We start from the raw sequence: 21,409 nt of genomic DNA on the forward strand, positions 1-21,409 counted from the left end.
CCTAGACCAGTGAGTGTGTCAGGACGCTCCAGAACTTTATTGTTTATGATGTAGTTGTGTAATGTCAGATTCGTTTCCAGTGAGCAGGACATTACATTACATTTGGATATGTTGAGAGATAGATTATTCATCTGACACCATGGAGCAACACGATTTAAATTCAGGGCGAGACGTTCGCAATCATCAGAACATGTTATATTGTAAAAGAGTATCAAGTCATCTGCGTATAAAAGGAAATTGACATCAATCTCGGCTCTGATATCATTGATGAACATATTGAACAGTAGGGGTCCTAGGTTTGACCCTTGTGGTACACTAGATGTGGCTACATATTCGACAGACTTGACGGCATTGAGTTGGACTTACTGCTTATGGTTGTAAAAGCACGATTTGAAGAGAGTAATTAAGTCATTGGATAACCCAAAAGTTGAAAGCTTATTGAGCAGGTATCATCGACATAAAGATGCAAACTGCAATATTGAAGACATTTCACTAGATGACTGGTGTATACCATGAAGAGACGAGGACCAAGTATTGATCATTAGACGCCCCGACTTCAGAAACGATGGTGGAATTTTCTCCATCAAGAACAAATGCTTTCAAAGGGGATGAATATAGCGAAGCCAATTCCGAACGGAAAATATGACCCTGCAAATAGAATATGGAGGCAACTTCAATTAGGTCTATTAATGGAAATGCTTTCTTGCCGTATGTGTATAATGTTACGGATTGAATCGGGAGAGTTCTGGAGAAACACAAAGAGAAATAGTGAATGTCAACAAAAATCATCAGTGGTGGTTTAAATTCAGCTAAGAACCACAGAAGACAATACCCGGCGTTTACGAATTCTTTGTAGCCGTGGATCGGATATTGAAAGAAAGAAAAACTTGGCTCTCTGAACAGAAGGAAAATTATTGCCAAGGGTTTACCGACAAATCAGCAGTTTTGGGTATCCAGATTATCGCTTTCGAAGAGACCCAAAGTTTCGAAATAACTCAGAGTTACCGTTCAAGACTATATAGGGGTTATAGAAACTCATGAATATATAAACGATTTCAACTGAAAAAAAGAAGAAATTATAATTGATAAAGCATTTTATTGCTTTCGTATCAGGTATTAAATTCAACCAATAGAAATGAAGCAATGCTAACCACCGATGGAGTGAAATTGGAGAACCAAACCAATTTGAAGACAACCAGAATATATTGTCCAACACACAACCAACGAACTTGTAATGCACTGTTTGAATCCTTCAGTGTAGTAATGAATATTACTGGAGTTTTTTCCCAACACCAACCGTTATTTCAACACCTCGACACGTGTTTCGATCACTAAGTGATCATCTTCAAGAGGTATTGGGAAAAAACACCAATAATATTCACACAACCAACGAAATAAAATACAAATCACACTTAGTTCGTTGTCAATGATATTTTTTCTGTGAATATTTCTAATCCAGTCTCTGAAGTTTTAGGATCAATATTGATTTCAATCAGGAGGTTATGGAGAACGTAAAAAGGATATGCCCCATTTTGTTACGTCAAAATAATCACCCATATACCACTTAGATTGAAAACTGTTTTGGGTCTATATATGCTTAAATTTGCATATCCATGAGCTATATTAGAAATTCTGATATGCAGGAATAAATAGAAAGGTGAGGCGCCAATGGCAAATTTGAATTCATGAATTCATCATGGAGGAATTATCATGTTCCGTCTATTTTAAGGGGATATCGATATTTCATAACAATGTGAGAGACGCTTGAGTATTATGAACCCTCACAAACAAGGTTGGGGTGATTTCTGAAGGGTTGATTAGGCATGTGTAAATGAGGTCAGGCTCACGAGATCATGTCTAGGAGAGGCATACAAACAAAATTATATTATATACTAACATCTTCATTATTTCTGTCCAGGAAAGTGATGAACTACTGATAACAAATTGAAGAGTTATTATTTATATCATTCAATTTTTGATGAAAGTAATTTGAGTCAGATAGTTTTCATAAAAGCATCAGTCGACTCTGACAATCCGTAGTGAATGGTTGTAGTGTCCGCTAATAAATTCTACAAGTGATAAAACTAAAAAAAAGTGTAGCAAGATCTTAACTTCAATTTATATCGGTGAGACGTTTTTCCTATGTAAAAGATACAATGGTTTTTTCAGAGGGTGTGCCGAATATTATCGGCATATATTCCTGATATTACCATGAACTCCACCAACATACCGAGTATTTCTGACTACAGAGACAATCAAAGTAATCAATCGAATGTTCAATCCAACTCATACCCTACTGCAGCCCGAAACTTTGAATTTCCATCCAGAGAGCAAGCCATGCTCTTCAATTCTATCGAAGGAGTTAAAATACAGGAGTACATAATCGCCTTAGGAACTAAAGTTCAGCCTAAAAATATAATTTTCTCCTCCAGGATCTCCAATAACAGAGTTTGTATATACCTTTCTAGTTTTGCAGTTGTAGATACTTTCCTTCAACAAGATGGAGAAATAGTGGTGAACCAACAACTACTGAAAGCACGGAGGTTAATAACACCCGCAACTTGTTTAATCCTATCAAATGAATGCCCGTCAATTCCCCACATCATAATTGAAAATAGTCTCAAAGACCTAGGTTTCAGCCTTATGTCCCCTATAACCTTTCTCAGAATCGGGATTTCACAACCATGGTTCAGCCATATTCTTACTTTCCGGAGACAAGTCTACGTTCAAAGTGATACCTCTACCTTTCCAGAATAAATTTTTATTCCTTTCGAAAACACTCCATACCGCATCTTTCTATCCGAAGACAAGCTAACCTGCTTCAAATGTAAAAAAGATGGCCAATCAGCCCAACGAAGACATCAAGTCATTCTTACTCGCCTCAGAATCGGACACACAAGACTAACACACCAACACCTTATGAAGAAACAATATGCTGCGGAGTGTGATATTTGTGGTGTGATCAACAGTGTGAAACACATTATCCTGGAGTGCCCAGTTTTTGAATAAGAAAGACAAGAAGCAAGACTTCCCAGTAATCTGAATTCTGCCCTAGACATGGTGAACTTGAACTCTTTAGTAACCTTTTTGAAATCTATTCATATATTACATAAAATATACCTAATTGTTCCTCCGCTTATAAGCCTTCGCGGTTGATGCGGTTATTTTTGGAATTAAAATAAAAAGCTTTCATGAAAACTTTCGCTATTTTCAAACATCAAAACTGCAATAATCTACTCGACGTGCGTTTCAACATTCATTACATTTTTCAACCATTTGATACTCATTTTTCGAGAAAACATGAATAATTATTTACGTTTGCCGGTTTCAATTGAGAAAAATGAGAGGTAAATCTACCCTTCTTTGAGGTTTTGCTCAACAAGTTGTCTGTTGGAAACTGAAATTTTACAACTTTCAGCACTCCCCTACTGCTAATGAACGTTTTCAGAGAAACCATTCCATTGTACTCAAGGAGCAAACTTTTATAATTAAAATTCATATCAACACGAAACTATAGCTGGATATCAGACTTCCTAATATTGATAGTTTATTAACTTATCGAGTTAAAAAAGAATCCGTTACAGAAAATATCGGAAGAATTATTATTCATCAAAAACCATAATTAGCTGTGAAACTGAAGATGATAAGGAAAGTATAGCTTGATTTTTAGGTCGGGAATAAATTTCTTTTGGTTGATTTTGCGTGGCAAACAACTTTTGAGGATTCTCTGTTTCAGCGTTTTCTTTATACGTTATAAATGAAACTTTCGAGAACAAAGAAGTTTATAGGTCTATTTTATCTGTTACTCTGACTGAAGGCAACTGAGATTTATGAGTGGGAAGGTCAGTACTTGCTGCAATAAAATGTTTGTTGGGAAAAATTGTGTGTTGGTTACTCTCCACGATGTTTCACAAAGTTTATTATAAATCAGGTGGTGGAAGTTCTGTTAGTTTCACCACAATTCAATGGTGAACATTTTGAGATATAGTATATTAAGAATTATTAATAAACGCTTGAGGTTTGGATATCCTTTGATTCGAAGTGTCGATGGCAAAATAGTGAAATGAAACTGAAATAAACTAGGAATGAAACGTGGATGCTAACCTGTGAAGATATAAATGTATATTGAAACTGGTGAAGAAAAAAATTATTTTTTTTTACAAAAATCGTTTCATTGGAATAACAAAAATAATCGATCAATTTTGTTTTTTGTTGCAGTAAAATTAGTGAGCAAATTTCATCAAATCAGTGTTTTCTTCTAGGGGCATTCTAGACGGAGGTCTACACCGTAAACAAAAAATTTTTAGGGCTCATTTTCCACCTTTGATGGGTGTATTCATCATGAGACTGCCAAGAATATGAAATGTATTCTAATGTTGTACTCAACTCACTCTTGCTTTCTGATATGGTACCTAGATTTTTGCGAAACCCATTTGTTAACTATCGAAAATATAATCTATATATTCACATTAAACATCTGGTTATTTTTTTTGTCAATAGTGAATGAAAAATCCCTGAAATATTTCTCACGTTATTTTCTCTAGAATCCCTTAGTGAACGGTTTGAGTTGAACGAATTCATCATTTCATATGAAACGAAAAAAAGTTTTTTCAAGGACAAGCTTTCAAAATTTACATCAAGAAAATATTTTTGGGGTTAAAAATGTATACTCCTGTTTATTGAAAACTTTCCTGTTCAATAAAATAGTCTTGGACTATTATCTGGGAAATATCAATAATTTTTATATCTGAAAGCTGAAGTTAGTTCGAACTGTGTCGAAGTTTTCCGGATTTAATGGCCGCAGTCTGCATGTTTTTATGCCTAAGTTTAGTCTACGACGTCAGACATATAAACCTGTAGACCACGGTCAATGAAGCCGGAAAATACATTCAACACATTGTCTATGGTCCTGAAAGTTCACACTTTTAAATGAACCCGCCATTTTGACGATTATTTCCGTGGTATTATGCATCTTTTTTACACTTTGTATCGTGATCATTTCTGGAGTTTCAAATTTGTTAACATTATTCAGACAAATAGAAGGTCTAATCTACACCAATGAAGGAAAAATGTGTTCAGAAAATATTATAAATTACTCAATCTGAAAAAAGTGAGTCTTAGCAGTCAAATATACTTTATTGTTTTAGACTAATTCTTATTGACGAAGCATTATTACTAAAATGAATTGTAATTATCAATTAGTTTTTGAGTTGCTTTTCAGTAATAAGATAACAGTGAACACATAGTAAAACAGAAATCAATAAAGTTTGGCTAAAATATAAGGCAATAAAATACAATCTAGGAGGCTTTTCATAGCTAAGTCATAATGTCTAGATAAATCACATGAACTAAACCACTCCTAACTCAAAATATTCGCATGACTGTCTCCTATCTCTCCATGAAGTTTTATGAGATATTATAATTGTATTAGAAAATTGTAAAATTTTTCATTCGTGAAAAGCTTGAATTTTGAATGAGTGTTTCGAAAACGTTCTTTGGAATAAGAGTATTATTTTGCCGTTACGGAATATATCTAGTGATTTCAGAAAACCATTTTCTGATAGCACTCTGAATATACTTTCTAATGGATTTGAATTGAAAACTAACATCCTGTCTTCATTTTTCACTTTAGATAATGATAATATCAAAAATCGTTGGGTAGGAAATGTACAATGATTATAGTTCCAAATATTGATTTAAAAGTCTGAATAAACCAATGTGTTATCTAAATACTTCGAATAATCAAGTCCCTTCAATTTAAAAACGGTGATATCAACGAAGAACATTATTTCAATTTCATTAGTTCGGACTTCCATTGTCTAATATATAAAATGATTTGAACTCCCTGAAACAACTAAAAAAGAAGAATGAAAAATTAAAAATAAAAAGCTGTAAATACCATTTTTTCCGCTTTACTGGTTCAGTGGGAGATGACCGTTTGGCGGTAGTTGGCCATTTTTCGCTTGATGATGGGTTTCCATATGTTGCGTATTTCTACGCTGGCTTGGCTGAATACGTTGTTGGACAACATGTATGCAGCTTCCTTGAATTTTCTCCTAAACCAATGTTCCTCTCTGTGAGAGATCTCAACTTGGGACAACTCGATGTTGTGTTGATGGGTCCAAACATGATCTGCTATTCCTGATTTGCTGGTTTCCCCTCGCTGTGTGTGTTTCTTGTTCTCGGCAATGCAAACATTCAATGGCCTCTTAGTTTCACCAATATAGGATTTTCCGCACTCACAGGGTAACCGGTAAATGCAATTCTTGGAATCGCAGTCCGCGTTTGGTGGCCTGGTTTTCGTGAGACTGCTACGAATAGTGTTACCGGATCTGAAGCAGATTTTGATGTTGTACTTGAAACCAATTCTTCTTATCCTCTCAGATAATCCTCTGATGTAGGGAAGTGCAAGCACTGGTTGTGACGGCTTCTCTTCCTTGTTAGGCTCCTGCTGTTTCGAAGCCAAAATCTTTTCTACCATCGCTTTGGAGTATCCATTCCGTTGAAGATCATTTTTGATGATGTATAGTTTTTTCTCGATACCTTCCTTCCTTTACAGAGCTCGAAAGCACGATCTAAAAGAGTCTTGATGATTCCTCTTTTAGTTGATTGATGGTGGTTGGATTTGTGGTTCGGATACTGTCCCGTGTGAGTGGGTTTTCGGTATACACATGTTTCTTACTTAGTGTCGGTTCTCTTCACCGAAACGTCTAAGAATGGCAATTCGTTGTGGATTTCCTTCTCTATTGTGAAAGTGAAGGAAGGTCTCACGCTGTTGTTGTATTTCAGGAAGGCGTCCAGTTCAGTATTCCCATGGTTCCATATTATGAAGGTGTCGTTAACATATCTCAACCAGAGTCGAGGTTTCTTGTAGGCTTTTTCAATGGCCAGAGTTTCAAACCATTCCATATATATGTTGGCTTTGACTGGTGGAAGTGGCGATCCCATTGGCAGTCCCTCATCTTGGTAAAGAATTCGTCCTTCAGTTCAGTAAATAACAGTTTCGTACACAGCATCCTAGTAATTCCATAATTACTTCGTTAGGTAGATTCGTTCTCTTTCAGGTTCCCGTCTTCGTATAGCTTTCTCTGTATGATTTGGAGTGCTTCTTCGACCGGAAAGTTGGTGTAAAGGCTTTCCACGTCGAAACTAATTAGTTGACCTTCCCGTGTGACTTCAATTGACCCTAATAGTTCGACAAAATGCCTTAAATTCTTCACAAAAGACGATGTTTTCCCTCATAATGGTTGTATTATGGGAAGTAAAAATCTAGACAAGTTTTGAGTAGCCGATGATGATAGCTCTGGAGCTAATGATCAGTCTAAGCGGAACGTCCTTCTTGTGGATTTTGGGTAGTCCCTACAAGTGAGGAGGCTTTCTATGGTGTGGTATTAGCAATGATATTTCCTTGTCCTAAAAAAAGACTTGGTATTTTTTAAAAATCTGGAAAATTTCCTTTCAATTGATGCAGTAGGGTTCCGTACGATCATTGTGTATCGTCCTTTCTGAAGGAATTCTTCGATCTTCTGTTCGTAGAGAACAGTAACCATCAACACAGTAGCGTTTCTTCTATCTGCAGGTAGGATCTTGATGGTGTTGTCTCTACGTAGGCCGTTCAGAGAAAACACCTAAAATCAATCATCAATCAACTAAAAGAGAAATCATCAAGACTCTATTGGACCGTGCTTTCGGGCTCTGTAACACGGAGGAAGGTCTCGAGAAAGAACTAGACATCATCAAAAATTATCTTCAACGGAATGGCTACTTCAAAGCGACATCATCAAAAATTATCTTCAACGGAATGACTACTTCAAAGCCGTCATAATCAGTGCTTGCACTTCCCTATATCAGAGGATTATCGAAGGGGATACGCAGAATTGGTTTCAAGTACAACATCAGAACCTGATTCAACCCGTAGCAACCCCACGAAAACAAGGCACCAAACGCGGACTGCGATTCCAAGAATTGCATTTACCGGATACCGTGTGAGTGCGGAAAATCTTATATTGGTGAAACTAAGGCCATTGAATGTTCGCATTGCCGAGCACAAGAAACACACACAGCGAGGGGAAACCAGCAAATCAGGAGTAGCAGACCATGTTTGGAATCCGCAACATATGGAAACCCATCATCAAGCGGAAAATGGCCAACTCCCGACAAACGGTTATCTCCCACTGAACCAGTGAAGCGGAAAAAATGGAAAGCGGGGATAAGTGAAAGTACTCGAACGACCGATAAATAGTCATCTCTTGGAGGAATAAGTCCAGTCATCACCCGAAGACGTTTGTGGATACTAACAATCAAAACGTCGTGAACTAACTTGGCTTGAAATCTCCTAACTTTTTTATTTTTATCTTTGTTTTCATTTTGTTTTCTTCATTTTTATTTTTTGTTCATTTGTTTTATTATTTTTACTTGTATTTTATTCCACTATTATTTCATTTAACTATTATTTCATTTCAGGTTTTATGTTTAATATAATTGGTATTTACAGCTATTTATTTTCAATTTTTAATTCTTTTTTTTAGTTGTGTCAGGGATTTCAAATCATTTTATATATTAGACAATGGAAGTCCGAACTAGTGAAATCCATCATGGAACATTGTCAATCACCTTCAAACAAACATTATTTCAACTGGATTCAATACACCATTGTGATCTGCGCATAATCGCAGGAGCTTATAGGACTAGGCCATTGAAAAGCCTTCACTCTGGATTAGAACATATACGAATAAGAACATCATCAAACAAAATTTCCGACAAATCTTGGACCAATACGATTCAAAACTCATCTTGGAGTGGGAGCTGCAGCAGTGACTGACCATGTTGCATTGACCTTTAAACTTTCTGGAACAACGACAATACTAGCTGGAGAATCAATCGCCATCCTTAAACTCTACGTTAAGTGAAGTGCCTAAGACAGAATCTCAATAGGTTTGTTTTGATTCTACGAAATTCACGTTCTAGGACGTCAGGATCATGCGCAGTTGATATAGAGCGTTCTAGTTTATTGAGGATAAGTTCGGATTGATGCATCCCCTGTTCTGGTTTCGACTGCGAAATGATTCTAAATTGTCTTGAACCGTCCTGAATCGTTATTGCTCTCGAGGCTGAACTGTCGAGAACTGTTCCCGTTGCTCATGCGCATTCATGTGGAAATTTGTTTGGGCTGTTTTCTACAATGTTTTTTATATATTTGATTCAAATAATTGATGATTGAGGTTAGATAACATTTGAACTGACTACAAGGATACGCTACATAACAACATGATCAACAGTATTTTCTCATCTTCATCTCTTTATATATACAATAGGTGCACAGTTGTTTCCGCAAAATGCGTTCCGGTTTACCCAAGCGTTCGAGACTATTTCGGACTGTTTGAGATTTTTTGTTTGTACGCATCATGTCTTGCGCAGTTTCCAAACAGTTTTGGATGTTAAAACCTGAACAAATCTAATAATTTCAGGCTCCTTCAGTGCCTCACAACTCCTCGACGGATGTTCATTGAACATCTCATTGGAATACGGTTAGATGGAAGAGCAATCTCTGCGATGATTTATCATACGCAGATATTGAATCCTGCCATTTAATTGGTTATAATTGTATGTATTCATCAATTAAAGTCATTATTATTATTAGTACTAATACTTATTGAACAACAATTTTATGAACTCCAAACGTTCAACAAGAAAAGCATCGTACTTTGGTTCACTTCGCATGTGGGGACTGCGGAAATGCAGGAAACCTTGAGCTATTTTAGGGCTAGCAAGATTATGAATAACCTAGTGTTCTGAATTTTTCTAACAAAATATAATTTTGTGATTAATGTAGTTACTGCTTATAAATATATTTTCCACCGCCGATAAACATAAGGTTTGTAACGTTTGAGTAATCATACTATCATTTTCTAAAATTATGTGATTCAATGGTTGCTAGTTGCCAGCTCCCAATTTATGCTAAATTTTGAATCTCTTACTTTTCATTCGTCCTGTGACTTGTGTGTCTCTTTTTAATTTTATGAACACTCTGTTTATTTACAAAGTCTTCGTTATAATCAAATCACTTTTCACTTCAAATTCAATTAAATCTATTATAAAATTTTCTTTGACGTCATTCCATGGCGCGAGTTGACATTGTTTCGATGTTGCCCGTTTTCTTACTGCTGATGGATCGTTTCTTTGATTCGATTGGTCAAACCAAGCATGATTATTTTCAAGGAGGAGGCTTCAGTTCGATATATTTCCTGCAGAGAGGGATGAGCCAAGGTTGTTGAGAGGGGCTACAGTTTTTGGATTTGAATTCTCCTTCCTGTAGAAGCTGATAATTGTTCTTCCTGACTCAAGTAGAAATAACATTCTGATTATCTTGTGAATTAGCCCTAGAATTTTCAGTATTTTGCTCAATCAAACCACGAGGCGCCCCGTTTTTGATAGATAAACCGTTTCTCACCATCTTTAGAGGTGATTACTTGAAAAATCCACAAAAATTTGATAATTATATAAATAGCTCTTTTTGTGTTATAGGTTTGCTTTCATTAAAATCAATTTTTAGGGTTGTAGGATGACATCAGACGAATAGAAAAAGTCACTAATCACTAATCACCTAAACGATACGGAAATTCTGCACTATGCAGGAAGGGTTGCAAACTCAAATATTTAGAATCCTTGGAAATTCACCAGCATAAACATTGCGGGTGCAACCTATTAAATGATCAAATCTATTTAATTTACTTGGCACGGTTTTTGAATTGGCACATCCGCATTGTGAACTGTAAATTCAGGTACTCAATCAAGTCAAGTACCTCTATTTCTATTAGTACCTACAGGGGTGGTATATAATGGCGAATGTAATGAATTGTATAAGTTTGAAAATTTCCTTATAGGACGAAACTGCAGTAACGTTAGTTACAAATAAAAGTGGTAAAAACATAGAAATTTTCATTTCTCTTTTCACCTCATTATCGCTTAGGCTAGGCTAATGAGTCCAACTAGAAGTACAGATCTTTCTGATCTTTCCGTTTTCTTCAATTGTGAAGAAACTTCCTTGGTGGTGTCCAACTGGTAAGTATACTACAGCAACGTTACTGTCATGCGGAAAGAATCAATGAGGCTAGATTCAATATAATTATCTAAAAAGAAATCATGATCATGATGCAATAATATTGTTAGCTGATTCAAAGTACTATGGGTTAACATTTTTCATCGATGATGTGATCTTATCTTTCAAAATTGAGTACCCAGTCTTTCCCAAAATATATTCGACTTTCACATCTCAGGTATCAATTTCAATTGTTTACTGTTATACTATTGCTTGACGACCAAACTCCACAGAATACGTTCCCATCAATTTGACCCATTTGATTTCCCAGCTTTATGAATGGTTTCTACTTGTATTTCCAGAATGTTGGGTGGTGCTCTCTTTGGTGTTGATTTCAATTTGATGGAAACATAATGAAAAGAGAAATGGAAATTTCTGTTTTTATTTGTAACTAACGTTACTGCAGTTTCGTCCTATACGGACTTTTTCAAACTTATACAATAAACATAGTAAAAAACATAGAAATTTTCATTTCTCTTTCCATTATGATTTCCTACCACGTAGTAGCGGCTACATCCATCAATTTATTGATGAAAACAATTTTTTTCACGAACCCATAGTGCTTTCCGACCTAATGCTTCCGTTCGCAATAATACGCTCAAAAAATGTTTGCTTCTGGGAGCCCTTCGCATATATGGGTTTTTTGTTCGGACATGTCTTGCACTGACGATGAATATTTTTCCGAAACTGTTCTGTAGGAGACTGATCACTCGATTGTTGCAAGAATTTTCTCGTTGAGAATATCTGTCGAATAAAATTCCAACGTGATGTTGAATAAATGTCCAACGTGAGATTAACCAACGAAGTAGTTGTTTTCCGGTGGACATTTATCAGATTCTAGGAGATTTGAGAAAGAGAATATTATTCGGAAATACCTATTTTTCTCAATGATTCATTTAGAAAAACTTCCCGTTGTAGACGTGAAATATTATAATATATAGATATAATTATAAAGTACGCCCATGTTGGACACAGAATCAGATTTTCATTATTTCAAAGCCTTCTCTCAAAAGAGATTAATTTCCATTAATGTCAATTAAGCGTTTTAGAACTTCGACTCGTCATCTATCGAAACAAAGCCGTATTGAATGGAACAAAACGTCTTTTGTATTTATTGTTTTTGAACCATTTAGGCACGTTCGGGGTAAAACTAATTAATTCACGTTGTTTCCATTTCATTCTCTCACAATTTTTCGTAATTTGAGATGTTGGTTTATGGGTCTGGTGAATTTGATTTATTTCTCGGAAAAATATTTGAAACGCAATTATTTTCATCTACAATGATTTAAAATTCAATGGCAAGGATGTTTGAACTCCTTTTCCATCGGATTTTGAATTTTCATGATGAACCGTCTCTTTCTAATGAAGTTTGTGAGCAAAAAGCAAGCAGAAGATGATTTGTATCAGAATAATCCTGGCACTAAAGAAAACCTGTAATACGTCGAGTCGTGAACGAGTGAGTTTGCAACTCAATTGCACCTCTAGGAAGGATCCTACGAGAAAAAAACTGCAATAACTCAAGAAACACTTGAAAATCATCAACAACCTGATGAAGAAACAATTATATAAGAAAGTCACAGATAGAGACGCTATGTGGTTAAGTTGAGCCCATGATAAAAAGCGACTCTCAAAATACAAAAAACGATATGAAAAAGTCTCAGTGACTAGGAATATGAGTGATTTAGTCTATTGCATTCAATCAACTTCAAGAAAAAAGGCAGATGTAATTTTATGTCAATTTCAATTTTCCAGAAAACTTCATTATTCTATCTACGTTGATCTACTTGAAAAAAGTATTCATTTCAAGGTGAATGAAATGTTTCTTCTGCCATTAAGACTTAGATGTGTCAAACATTCTTCAACTTATATATGGAATTACCCAGAATTTGGCTATAAAGCGATATCCTCTTCGTTTGTGAAGCTGAAAAAATGAAACAAAAATGGTATCGAGGGACTTGTGAGTATTGCCCTTTTTTAGAATTCTCATCCAACTTTGTTTTTGCAAATTCCCCTCCAGAAATGTTCTGCGTTGTTCGAGTCGTCACGTCACTCTAAATACTCTAAAATATCATTTTTTAAACTGGATGTCTCAGAATTTGTTCAACATGTGATATTTTTGTCGAAACAATAGTTGTAAAATGAAGCAAAGTCAGCTTAAAGATACATTGAAATACCCCCCTGAGAACATTTTCGGCATCATGCTTAACTATCCTTCAAAAAACTATAATCTACTTCAGTTTTTGAATTGGAACCTCTGAAAAACTACACCGTATTTGAGTATACTTGTTCTTTTTGATACTGTTCTGAACTACATCCGATATTTTGTTGGAAGAAATATGTGCGTCTAGGGACGCCCAACAGTAGTGATAACTTGAACTGATCTGAGTTGAACTATTCAATATTGAAACTGTTTTACTTGAGAAAAGCTTAGGTTATTACTTGAATTTTATGTATATTCAAATTGCTTGTAGCAAAATTCGTAGGATTGGCCGCTGTTTTAGGTAGTGGAATGCCCTTAGGTGAGAAATACTATTTCATATTCATTCGTTTTGTAGGGAAGTCCCAACTGGTTCCGGATATTTTCCCACGAAATTTCTGTTCAGTGCTGCTTGCTGAAGAGTGGTCAATTTGACAGTTAGGTCATTGACTATTGATTATGTCCCTCAATGCATAAAAAATAATGAAAAATTGAGGGCGAGACAGCTTTCAGTGATTTTTGATAAAATTGACTTACAATCTGAATATATTATAATGTTTTACGATTTCGATGCATATGTATAGCCTTGCTGTCATTAAATATGTATATATGTCATGTGTATAACTACATCGTTGTTTGGTGAACATTTTCGAATTTTTAACCGTCAAAATGAAAAATTACTTCCATCTAAAAGGAATTTTGAGTGAGTCTCATACATTTAGTAGATTCATTTGACAATTCCATGACATACGCATAATTGATTTCAAAAAATAATGTAAAAAGTAATATTCTCAAAACAATGGGTAAAACTTGGCAAAACCGCAAAGAAATTGTAAAATTGATACATAGAGTTTTATCAATCCCACAGTACTACAACTGCTATTGTTAATATAACGCAGGATTTATTCAATACAATTGATAAAAATGAACTGACTCTGATGATTCTATTCGATTACAGATTTTTACATTTGATACAATGTAAGAAGATGTCATACGTTTGATTCGATAAACACATCGTTAAGTTGTTAAGCAGTTAACCTACAAAATCGAAAGTAAATTGTATGTATAGATGATAGATATTCAGATGCTTCACCAGTAAATTTTGGAGACCCTCAGTGATCAATTCTTGGATCTGATGTTGGATCTGAAACTGAACACAAATAAATACCAACTTTTGCTGATAGGTACGAAACGCAAAAGGACTTAAATTGGAAGTCTGATCGATGTACAACTTGGTGATGATACACTTTCGATAGTAAACCAAAGCAAAAACCTAGGACTGTGGTTAGATTCCGACCTCAGATTCCATATTCATGTTAGTGTAATTTGTCAGAGCTCCCATAATATCTTGCGGCAGCTGTATCAAAATAAAGACTTGATAACATCCAAGCTCAAACTGAAGCTTTGCGAAGCACTGATATTATCCAGAGTGATGATAATGCAAGGAAAGGTTATTTATTAATAAAATCTTTCATTGAATATTTTGTGTAAGTACATATAATATAGCTACCATAAGTCCATTGTTACTTCTGTAGGATTGAATAATGATATTAATAATGTACATACACAAACTCAGTATCATAAATTTCAAGCCACGTTTCATATAATAAATGAATATTGCGTGCTTATTGTTTAGATTTTTATAATACTGTCAACAGTATATCTCTATGGCACACTAAACTAAGAGGAAGGGAAGCCAGACAGACTGGTAACGTAACGCGTTAGGTAACGAAGCGGTTCACCCTCCCCTAAGAAGTTATCACTTCTAAAATCTCATCTAAAATAAAAGCCTTAGTAACTACACAAAACATTTGTAAACACATCGTAGATGTGTTTACGATGAATCTGTTTAAAAAACAACCAGATATCGCGACTTGTGCGAGCTAAGGATTAACGAGGTCTTACCTTTTGACGTATGATTCCTAACACGGCTTGGACGATAGCAGACTAGGACTTGAACCATCGAACCATTTGACATGGCAGTCAATTCGAGTGAGTGAACAAATCACCCTCATTGAACCGCCTGGCTACAGACCATATGTTTTAGTACTTTGACACAGAATGAAACAGAGTTTACAACTTTTAACAACGCCTTCACTATCGACTTTCATCGAACATGTTGATATGTTGCTTATATACTGCAGCTCGATTATATTGTGAACGTTTTCCTCATTTGCCATCAAATGTAACGTTTCGTGAAGTGGAAACAAAATTGCTCTCTGGATCTTTTCCAACCTCGAAACATGGCCAAAGTTGTGCACCAGCCAAAAGTGAAGAAAATGAAATTAATGTTCAGGCATATATCAAATCAAAGTTTCATGTTTCTGTTCGAGAATTAGCAACAACTTGGAGTTCTGTTCAGAGAATTGAAAAAAGTATAGGTCCTGAGCAAGCTGATGTGAATTTGCTGCTCATAATAATGATCATTATCATTTTTATTTCGATAAAGATCTCCAGTATATAGCAGAAATTCGTTTCCAAACAATATGTAGTGTGAATGTGTGGTGGATATCTTATTGGTCCACAATGGTACTTCAACAGGACGACGATATTCAGATTTTCTGCTGAAAACAGTCAAATCATTTGAAAACACTTTCCTAACACCACAACAAAATGACGGTCTCTCGATACACGTTTCGCCAACAACAAATTTGCATCTTCAGGAGGTCATCACGACCTAATTTCACTACTATGTTAGTGTTTTTATATCCCAGTGGTCAAACTACTACCTGTTATTGATCCTACGTTAAACTACCTATTTTTAATACCTCAAATTTTCGTTCAGTTTAATCTTGAAGATGATCACTTGGTGATCGAAACACGTGTCGAGGTGTTAAAAATGACGATTTGGTGTTGGGAAAAAAACTCCAGTAATATTCATTACTACACCAAATGTTCCAAACTGCATCATAAGCAACTCTAATTTGTTATGTATTCCATCTATGTTTGTGATTTGACACTTATTCATCTTATTCAACAAATCCATGCAGTCTGGTGCTTTCCCAGAGGTTTGAAAAACTGCTCTCCTAGTTTCGATTTATAAAAACGCTGGTAATAGAAACTCAGTAATAAATTATCGAGGTATCAGTAAACTGTCCATTTTCAGTAAATTGTTTGAAAGCATCGTTTATGACTATATGTTTTACTATATCAAGTCGTCAATCATAGAATGCCAGCATGGTTTTTTCTCTAAGAGGGACATAGAAACAAATCCCGAGGTGGTAACTTCGGGAGTCCCTCAAGGTTCACATCTGGGTCTAATGATGTTTGATGATGTATTTATAAATGATTAGAAAGATTGATTCAAGCATTCACAAGTACTATTATATGCTGATAATTCAAAAATCTTTAGAAAAGTAACGACGATTAGAGATTGCTCAAAGATTCACGAAGACCCCAATGCTTTTTTTTAGAATAGTGTTACCTCAATGAATTGAAACTTAATATTAATGAATGTGCATGTATATCTTTTTACAGAATTACAGAAACAACATACCGATACATTTTCAATACTTCCTGGGCAATAATATTAATAACAGAGTAGACTAAATTGAAGATCTTGGTATCTATTGTGATACAAAAATGACTTTCAATTCCCATTTGGAAATTGTAATGAATTCCTGCAGCAAAATCTTGGGATTTTTCTGCAGAATATGTAAAGACTTCAACAACGAGGCAGCAATCAAATATATTTACTATACATTTGTTTATAGTAAACTTTATTTCGGAAGTGTCATACAGAGCCGACATCATAATACACATAAATTATGATTAGAAAGACTTGAGAACAGATTTGTAAGGTTATTGCATTTCAAAATAACGAAGATTTATGTAACACTTGGCATTAGCGAAATTCGATCTCACTACATCTTCTAGAACAACGAAGAATAATAACCGAGTTAGTTTTTATTCATAAAATTCTAACAAATTTTTACGACTCACCCAATCTAGTATCAATGATTTTTTATCATGTTCCTCATAGGAATACTAGAAACAGAAAATTACTTGCCAGTCCGAATTTCAACACAAATTTGAGCAAAAACAATTACTAAAATGTGTGATTCTTTCAATAAATATTGTAGTAACGTAAATGTTTTCTCTTTTACATTGAATTCCTTCGAAACAACTATGAGAAGAATATTCAACACATAGCAAAATAATGAATACATAATTGGTTAGTATGTACGAAATTTATTAATTCATGAATTTTTATTTTTTCTTCTATCTGTTGCGCCGAGTATCCCTGTACCCACTACTATCAGTGGATGCTTTTATGGGTATTTACCTGTTTGTATCCCAAATTTTGAATAAGTAAATAAATAAATAAATCTCTAATATTCGTCTGTTTTCTATTTAGAATTATCACGTATAAGACCAAACAAAGGACTGTTCGAAGTAGAACCTATGAATTTTGATTCATTCTCTTTTCGAAAAGTCTAGGCATTACGAAGATATTCCCAAAATTTTTGTTTTCTAATTAATTTATCCACCATGTTTGATGGATAACCGTTGCTTTCAGCCACGTCCCTAACAACTTTTTTCTCAATCTCATACCTTTCTTTTCTCAAAGGAAATGTGAACAGTCTATGGACAAGAAGCTGTTGAAGTGCTCGTATTCTTTCTACATATATATCAAATTTCAGATCCTTATTGGCATTTTAAATAACTATTACATCCAATAATGGTAGCTCTTCGTTATTTTCAATTTCATACTTGAATTTTATACTCGTAGTGTTTTTATCAGATTCATTTTACGCCAGAGGTTCCAGTACGAACTTTCAATGGTGATATAGCAACAAAATGGTGCCTCTCCCCATAATTTGAACATTGTAGCTACACCTAATTGATACTAATGAGATGTTATGAAACTTGTTAGGAATCAGTACCACAGTTCGAATATAATATGTAGATTTCGTGAAATGTTCTGTATTTCGCGTAAGCCATTACTTTTTATTGATATATTTGGTCGAACCACTGAGTTACAGGCTCCAAGGCTGCTCGAAAACACCATCAAAGAGCTTAATTCCAACAAAAAAGTTCACATTGTGCTACTTGACATCTTGAAGGCCTTTGACCGTGTTTGGCACGAAGGTCTTCTGCACAAATGTAACGCGTTCGATCTGCCTCGGGGCCTCATCCGGTGGATTGGGTCTTTCCTGAGAGACAGGACATTTCAGGTTAGAGTAGAGGGATCTCTGTCTGACAACAGAGAGATCCTTTATGGAGTGCTACAGGGGGCCGTGCTCTGTCCGACGTTGTACTCACTTTATACCAGTGACCTTCCGAGGCCCGAGCGTGTGAAGATATCTCTGTAAGCCGATGACACGGCTCTCCTCTCATCTTCCATGGGTCGAAAGCTCGGCGTCGTCTATATGCATCGTGCATTGGACTACCTCGAGCGCTGGTACCTTGATTGGAAGATCCGAATGAACCCGGAAAAGACTCAGGCGATAACCATGGGAAGACTGAAGTCTCCTCCGGACAGAAAAGTGAGAATCTCTGGAAGTGAGATTGACTGGCAATCGCGGATAAAGTACCTCGGCCTTCTAATAGACCGTAGGCTCACTTGGAACCCGCACATAATGAGCGTAAAATTAAAGATCGAGGGTCGGATAGCACGTCTGTATTCTCTGATCAACAGAAGATCTAAAATGAGTCTTAAGAACAAGATTACCTTCTGTAATACGATATTCAAGCCTGTCATCATGTATGCTTTAAGCGGCGAAATATAATATCTTCATTCTGGAGGCATTGCAAAACAAGTTAATGAGGATAATTGTGAATGCTCTTTTGTTCGTGCGGAATGAAGCCATCCGCAGAAATTTTCAGCTGCCTTCCATTCGGCAGTCCATTCAGTCGAGAAATCAGAGAGGTTTTGATGGTGCAGAAACCCATGAAAACCCATTAGTCAGGGAAGCTATGGATTATACTGTAGACGACCCCACCCGATATAGAAGGCCCCGACACTCTGTCGAATGAGGCCCCTATGTCCTCCGATAAAAGATGAACAATTTTTTTATCCAACCCACCGCAGCCAGGTAGGGATACACCGTGAAGGGCGGTACTGATGTCTGAGGACATTCATGCCGCCATACCATCAACACTCACCATCAGTTATGACCTGTTTGTCCTTCTGGCAAATATTAGTCCAAAGGGTAAGGAAGCCAGGCTCCAACCTGTTTGAAATCAAGACGACGTGCAGGTATTTTGTTGAAAATAACTATTCAGAGTATTCTGACTATAAAAATTGTCAGGGTACCAATAAAAAAAGTTGATGATATCTCTAAAGAAACTGAAATGTTTTCAATGATTTTAAAAATGATGTCAGAAAGTATCTTTCATTTTTCTTTGGTTTTTAATGAAATTCTGAGAAACTACGTGTACATAATATTTTTCAAGTACTTGAATTAAAAATGATAAATCATATGTAGTCAGTGTTAGTGGTTCACGTGAAAATTTTTGGAAAAGTGAAAACAATAATACAAGTGAAGGGGACGGTGATTCGCCAAAAGTTCTTTTGGAGCTTTTACAAATTCAGACAGAAAATAATTTTGACTAGAATCATTTCTAACCCAATGGCGTATGAAAGTAATCGGACAGAAAAATATGAACAATCTTCATTTTCGTAAAAGTGGTCTCTGTCTTGCGAACGCGATGAATTATATTTTTATATAAGTAAACGTCATATCAACCGCAAAAGAATAAATGACTTCGAAACCTAATTTTAGGGTAGGGGGTTGATTTGTCGTTTGCCATTTCACGAAATGAATTTCCCGATTTGTAATATAGAAACCAGTTCCACAACAGTCGTACAGTAATTCATCACCTTTGCATATGAAGGTCTCTTTTCCGAATATGACAGTTTTTCCTATTGTCCTGCCCTATTTTTTTGTTTGACTTTTGGTTAGGAAATATTCTAGTTGCGAGTAATATACAGAACTTGAGTTATCGCTTTCTAGGATTTCCACGTGCAGGTCTTTTAAAATTAAACACTATTGAGAGGTATTATATGATCCAACCCAAATCGGGCATGGGTTTGTAGTGTACATGTTTTGGAACCATCCATGAAGGTTGCTATAAGTTATGAGAGAAAACAACGCTTCAATAGTTGAAAAACTGTTTGCTGGATACGTCTGCTATTTCTCGTTAAATGAACTCGAAAGCAAACTTTTTTCTTGTTCCATAAATTTCCGAACGAAAGTAAACTAATTACAACAAGTAACTTACCCAAATGTCTCTTGGAGTTGGGAGTTATAACGGCATCTGAAGTTTGCGCCACTTTGCTGAAAATTTTAATTGCTTCTCGAATAAATAAAATTATGCAACGTGGCTGTAGCACTATCCGTTCTTGAGTTGGCAAACAGTGACGCTGTCTTGATGTTTATTTGATGCCTGAAACACTTAAGACAGCCTAGCCTATATGCTTTCTTCGAAACTCAATCAAAATTCTCTTCTCGATAATTTCGAAGGGAGAGGATTGTGACAGTGGTACGTTCGATTGAATCAATATTTGATTTACTTTAGTTTGCACGATCTTTTTCACAACATTTTCATGAAGGTTTCTGTATTCAATTGGTGATGAAATTTTTCACGGAATTGTATTTCTGGTAACTTTTTCCATATTTATTATTGCTTCACAACACATGAGTTGAAGCAGAATAATAATGGTATCGAGAAAGCAGTTAAATATGTCTACATGTTCGAAGTATTCATATGATCTAATCATTGTTTATCAAGTGGCAAATTTCTTCCTCAATTCATTCGGCCTTAATTTTCGAGATTCAAACTATGGATCGAGTTGACGAGAAGGTAAATCAAATTTGAGATTTGATAATATTTCTGGAGACTATATCACCAAAGTGTGAAAATGAATAGTATGCCTAATAAGAATGTACTTATTGTATCTATGTTCCACTATTTTTGTGTAAACTCTCTCTGAACAAGTCAGCAAATGCTCACGCTCAAACGATGATTCACCTAGCTAACTTAGATATGCCTTCATACGGGAAGATTGCTGTGGTCATCAAGGTGCGAATCTTGCACCTTAAATCAACGGAAATCTCTCCTGCATTCATTATAGCTGCCGAAGATGATTTTCCAAAACATGCAGCCAC

At 35.6% G+C, this 21,409-nt stretch overlaps 1 protein-coding gene across 1 annotated transcript in view; it reads right to left on the bottom strand.

Annotated features, from left to right (window-relative positions):
• LOC111507642 (ras-like protein family member 10B) overlaps positions 1-20,676 on the bottom strand; it is a gene marked incomplete at its 5' end in the record, with an annotated part of 144,680 nt that extends 124,004 nt beyond the window's left edge. The window contains one exon of the mRNA XM_074184027.1: positions 20,523-20,676. Coding sequence (XP_074040128.1) covers positions 20,523-20,676 — 154 coding nt within the window. The remainder of the gene's footprint in view (positions 1-20,522) is intronic.
• Between the last annotated feature and the right edge of the window lie 733 nt (positions 20,677-21,409).

Source organism: Leptinotarsa decemlineata, unplaced genomic scaffold (assembly GCF_025532065.1).
Source record: "Leptinotarsa decemlineata unplaced genomic scaffold, Ldec_3_MD MMD2_tig00026354_RagTag_RagTag, whole genome shotgun sequence".
In the NCBI taxonomy this organism is placed as follows: Eukaryota; Metazoa; Arthropoda; class Insecta; order Coleoptera; family Chrysomelidae; genus Leptinotarsa; species Leptinotarsa decemlineata.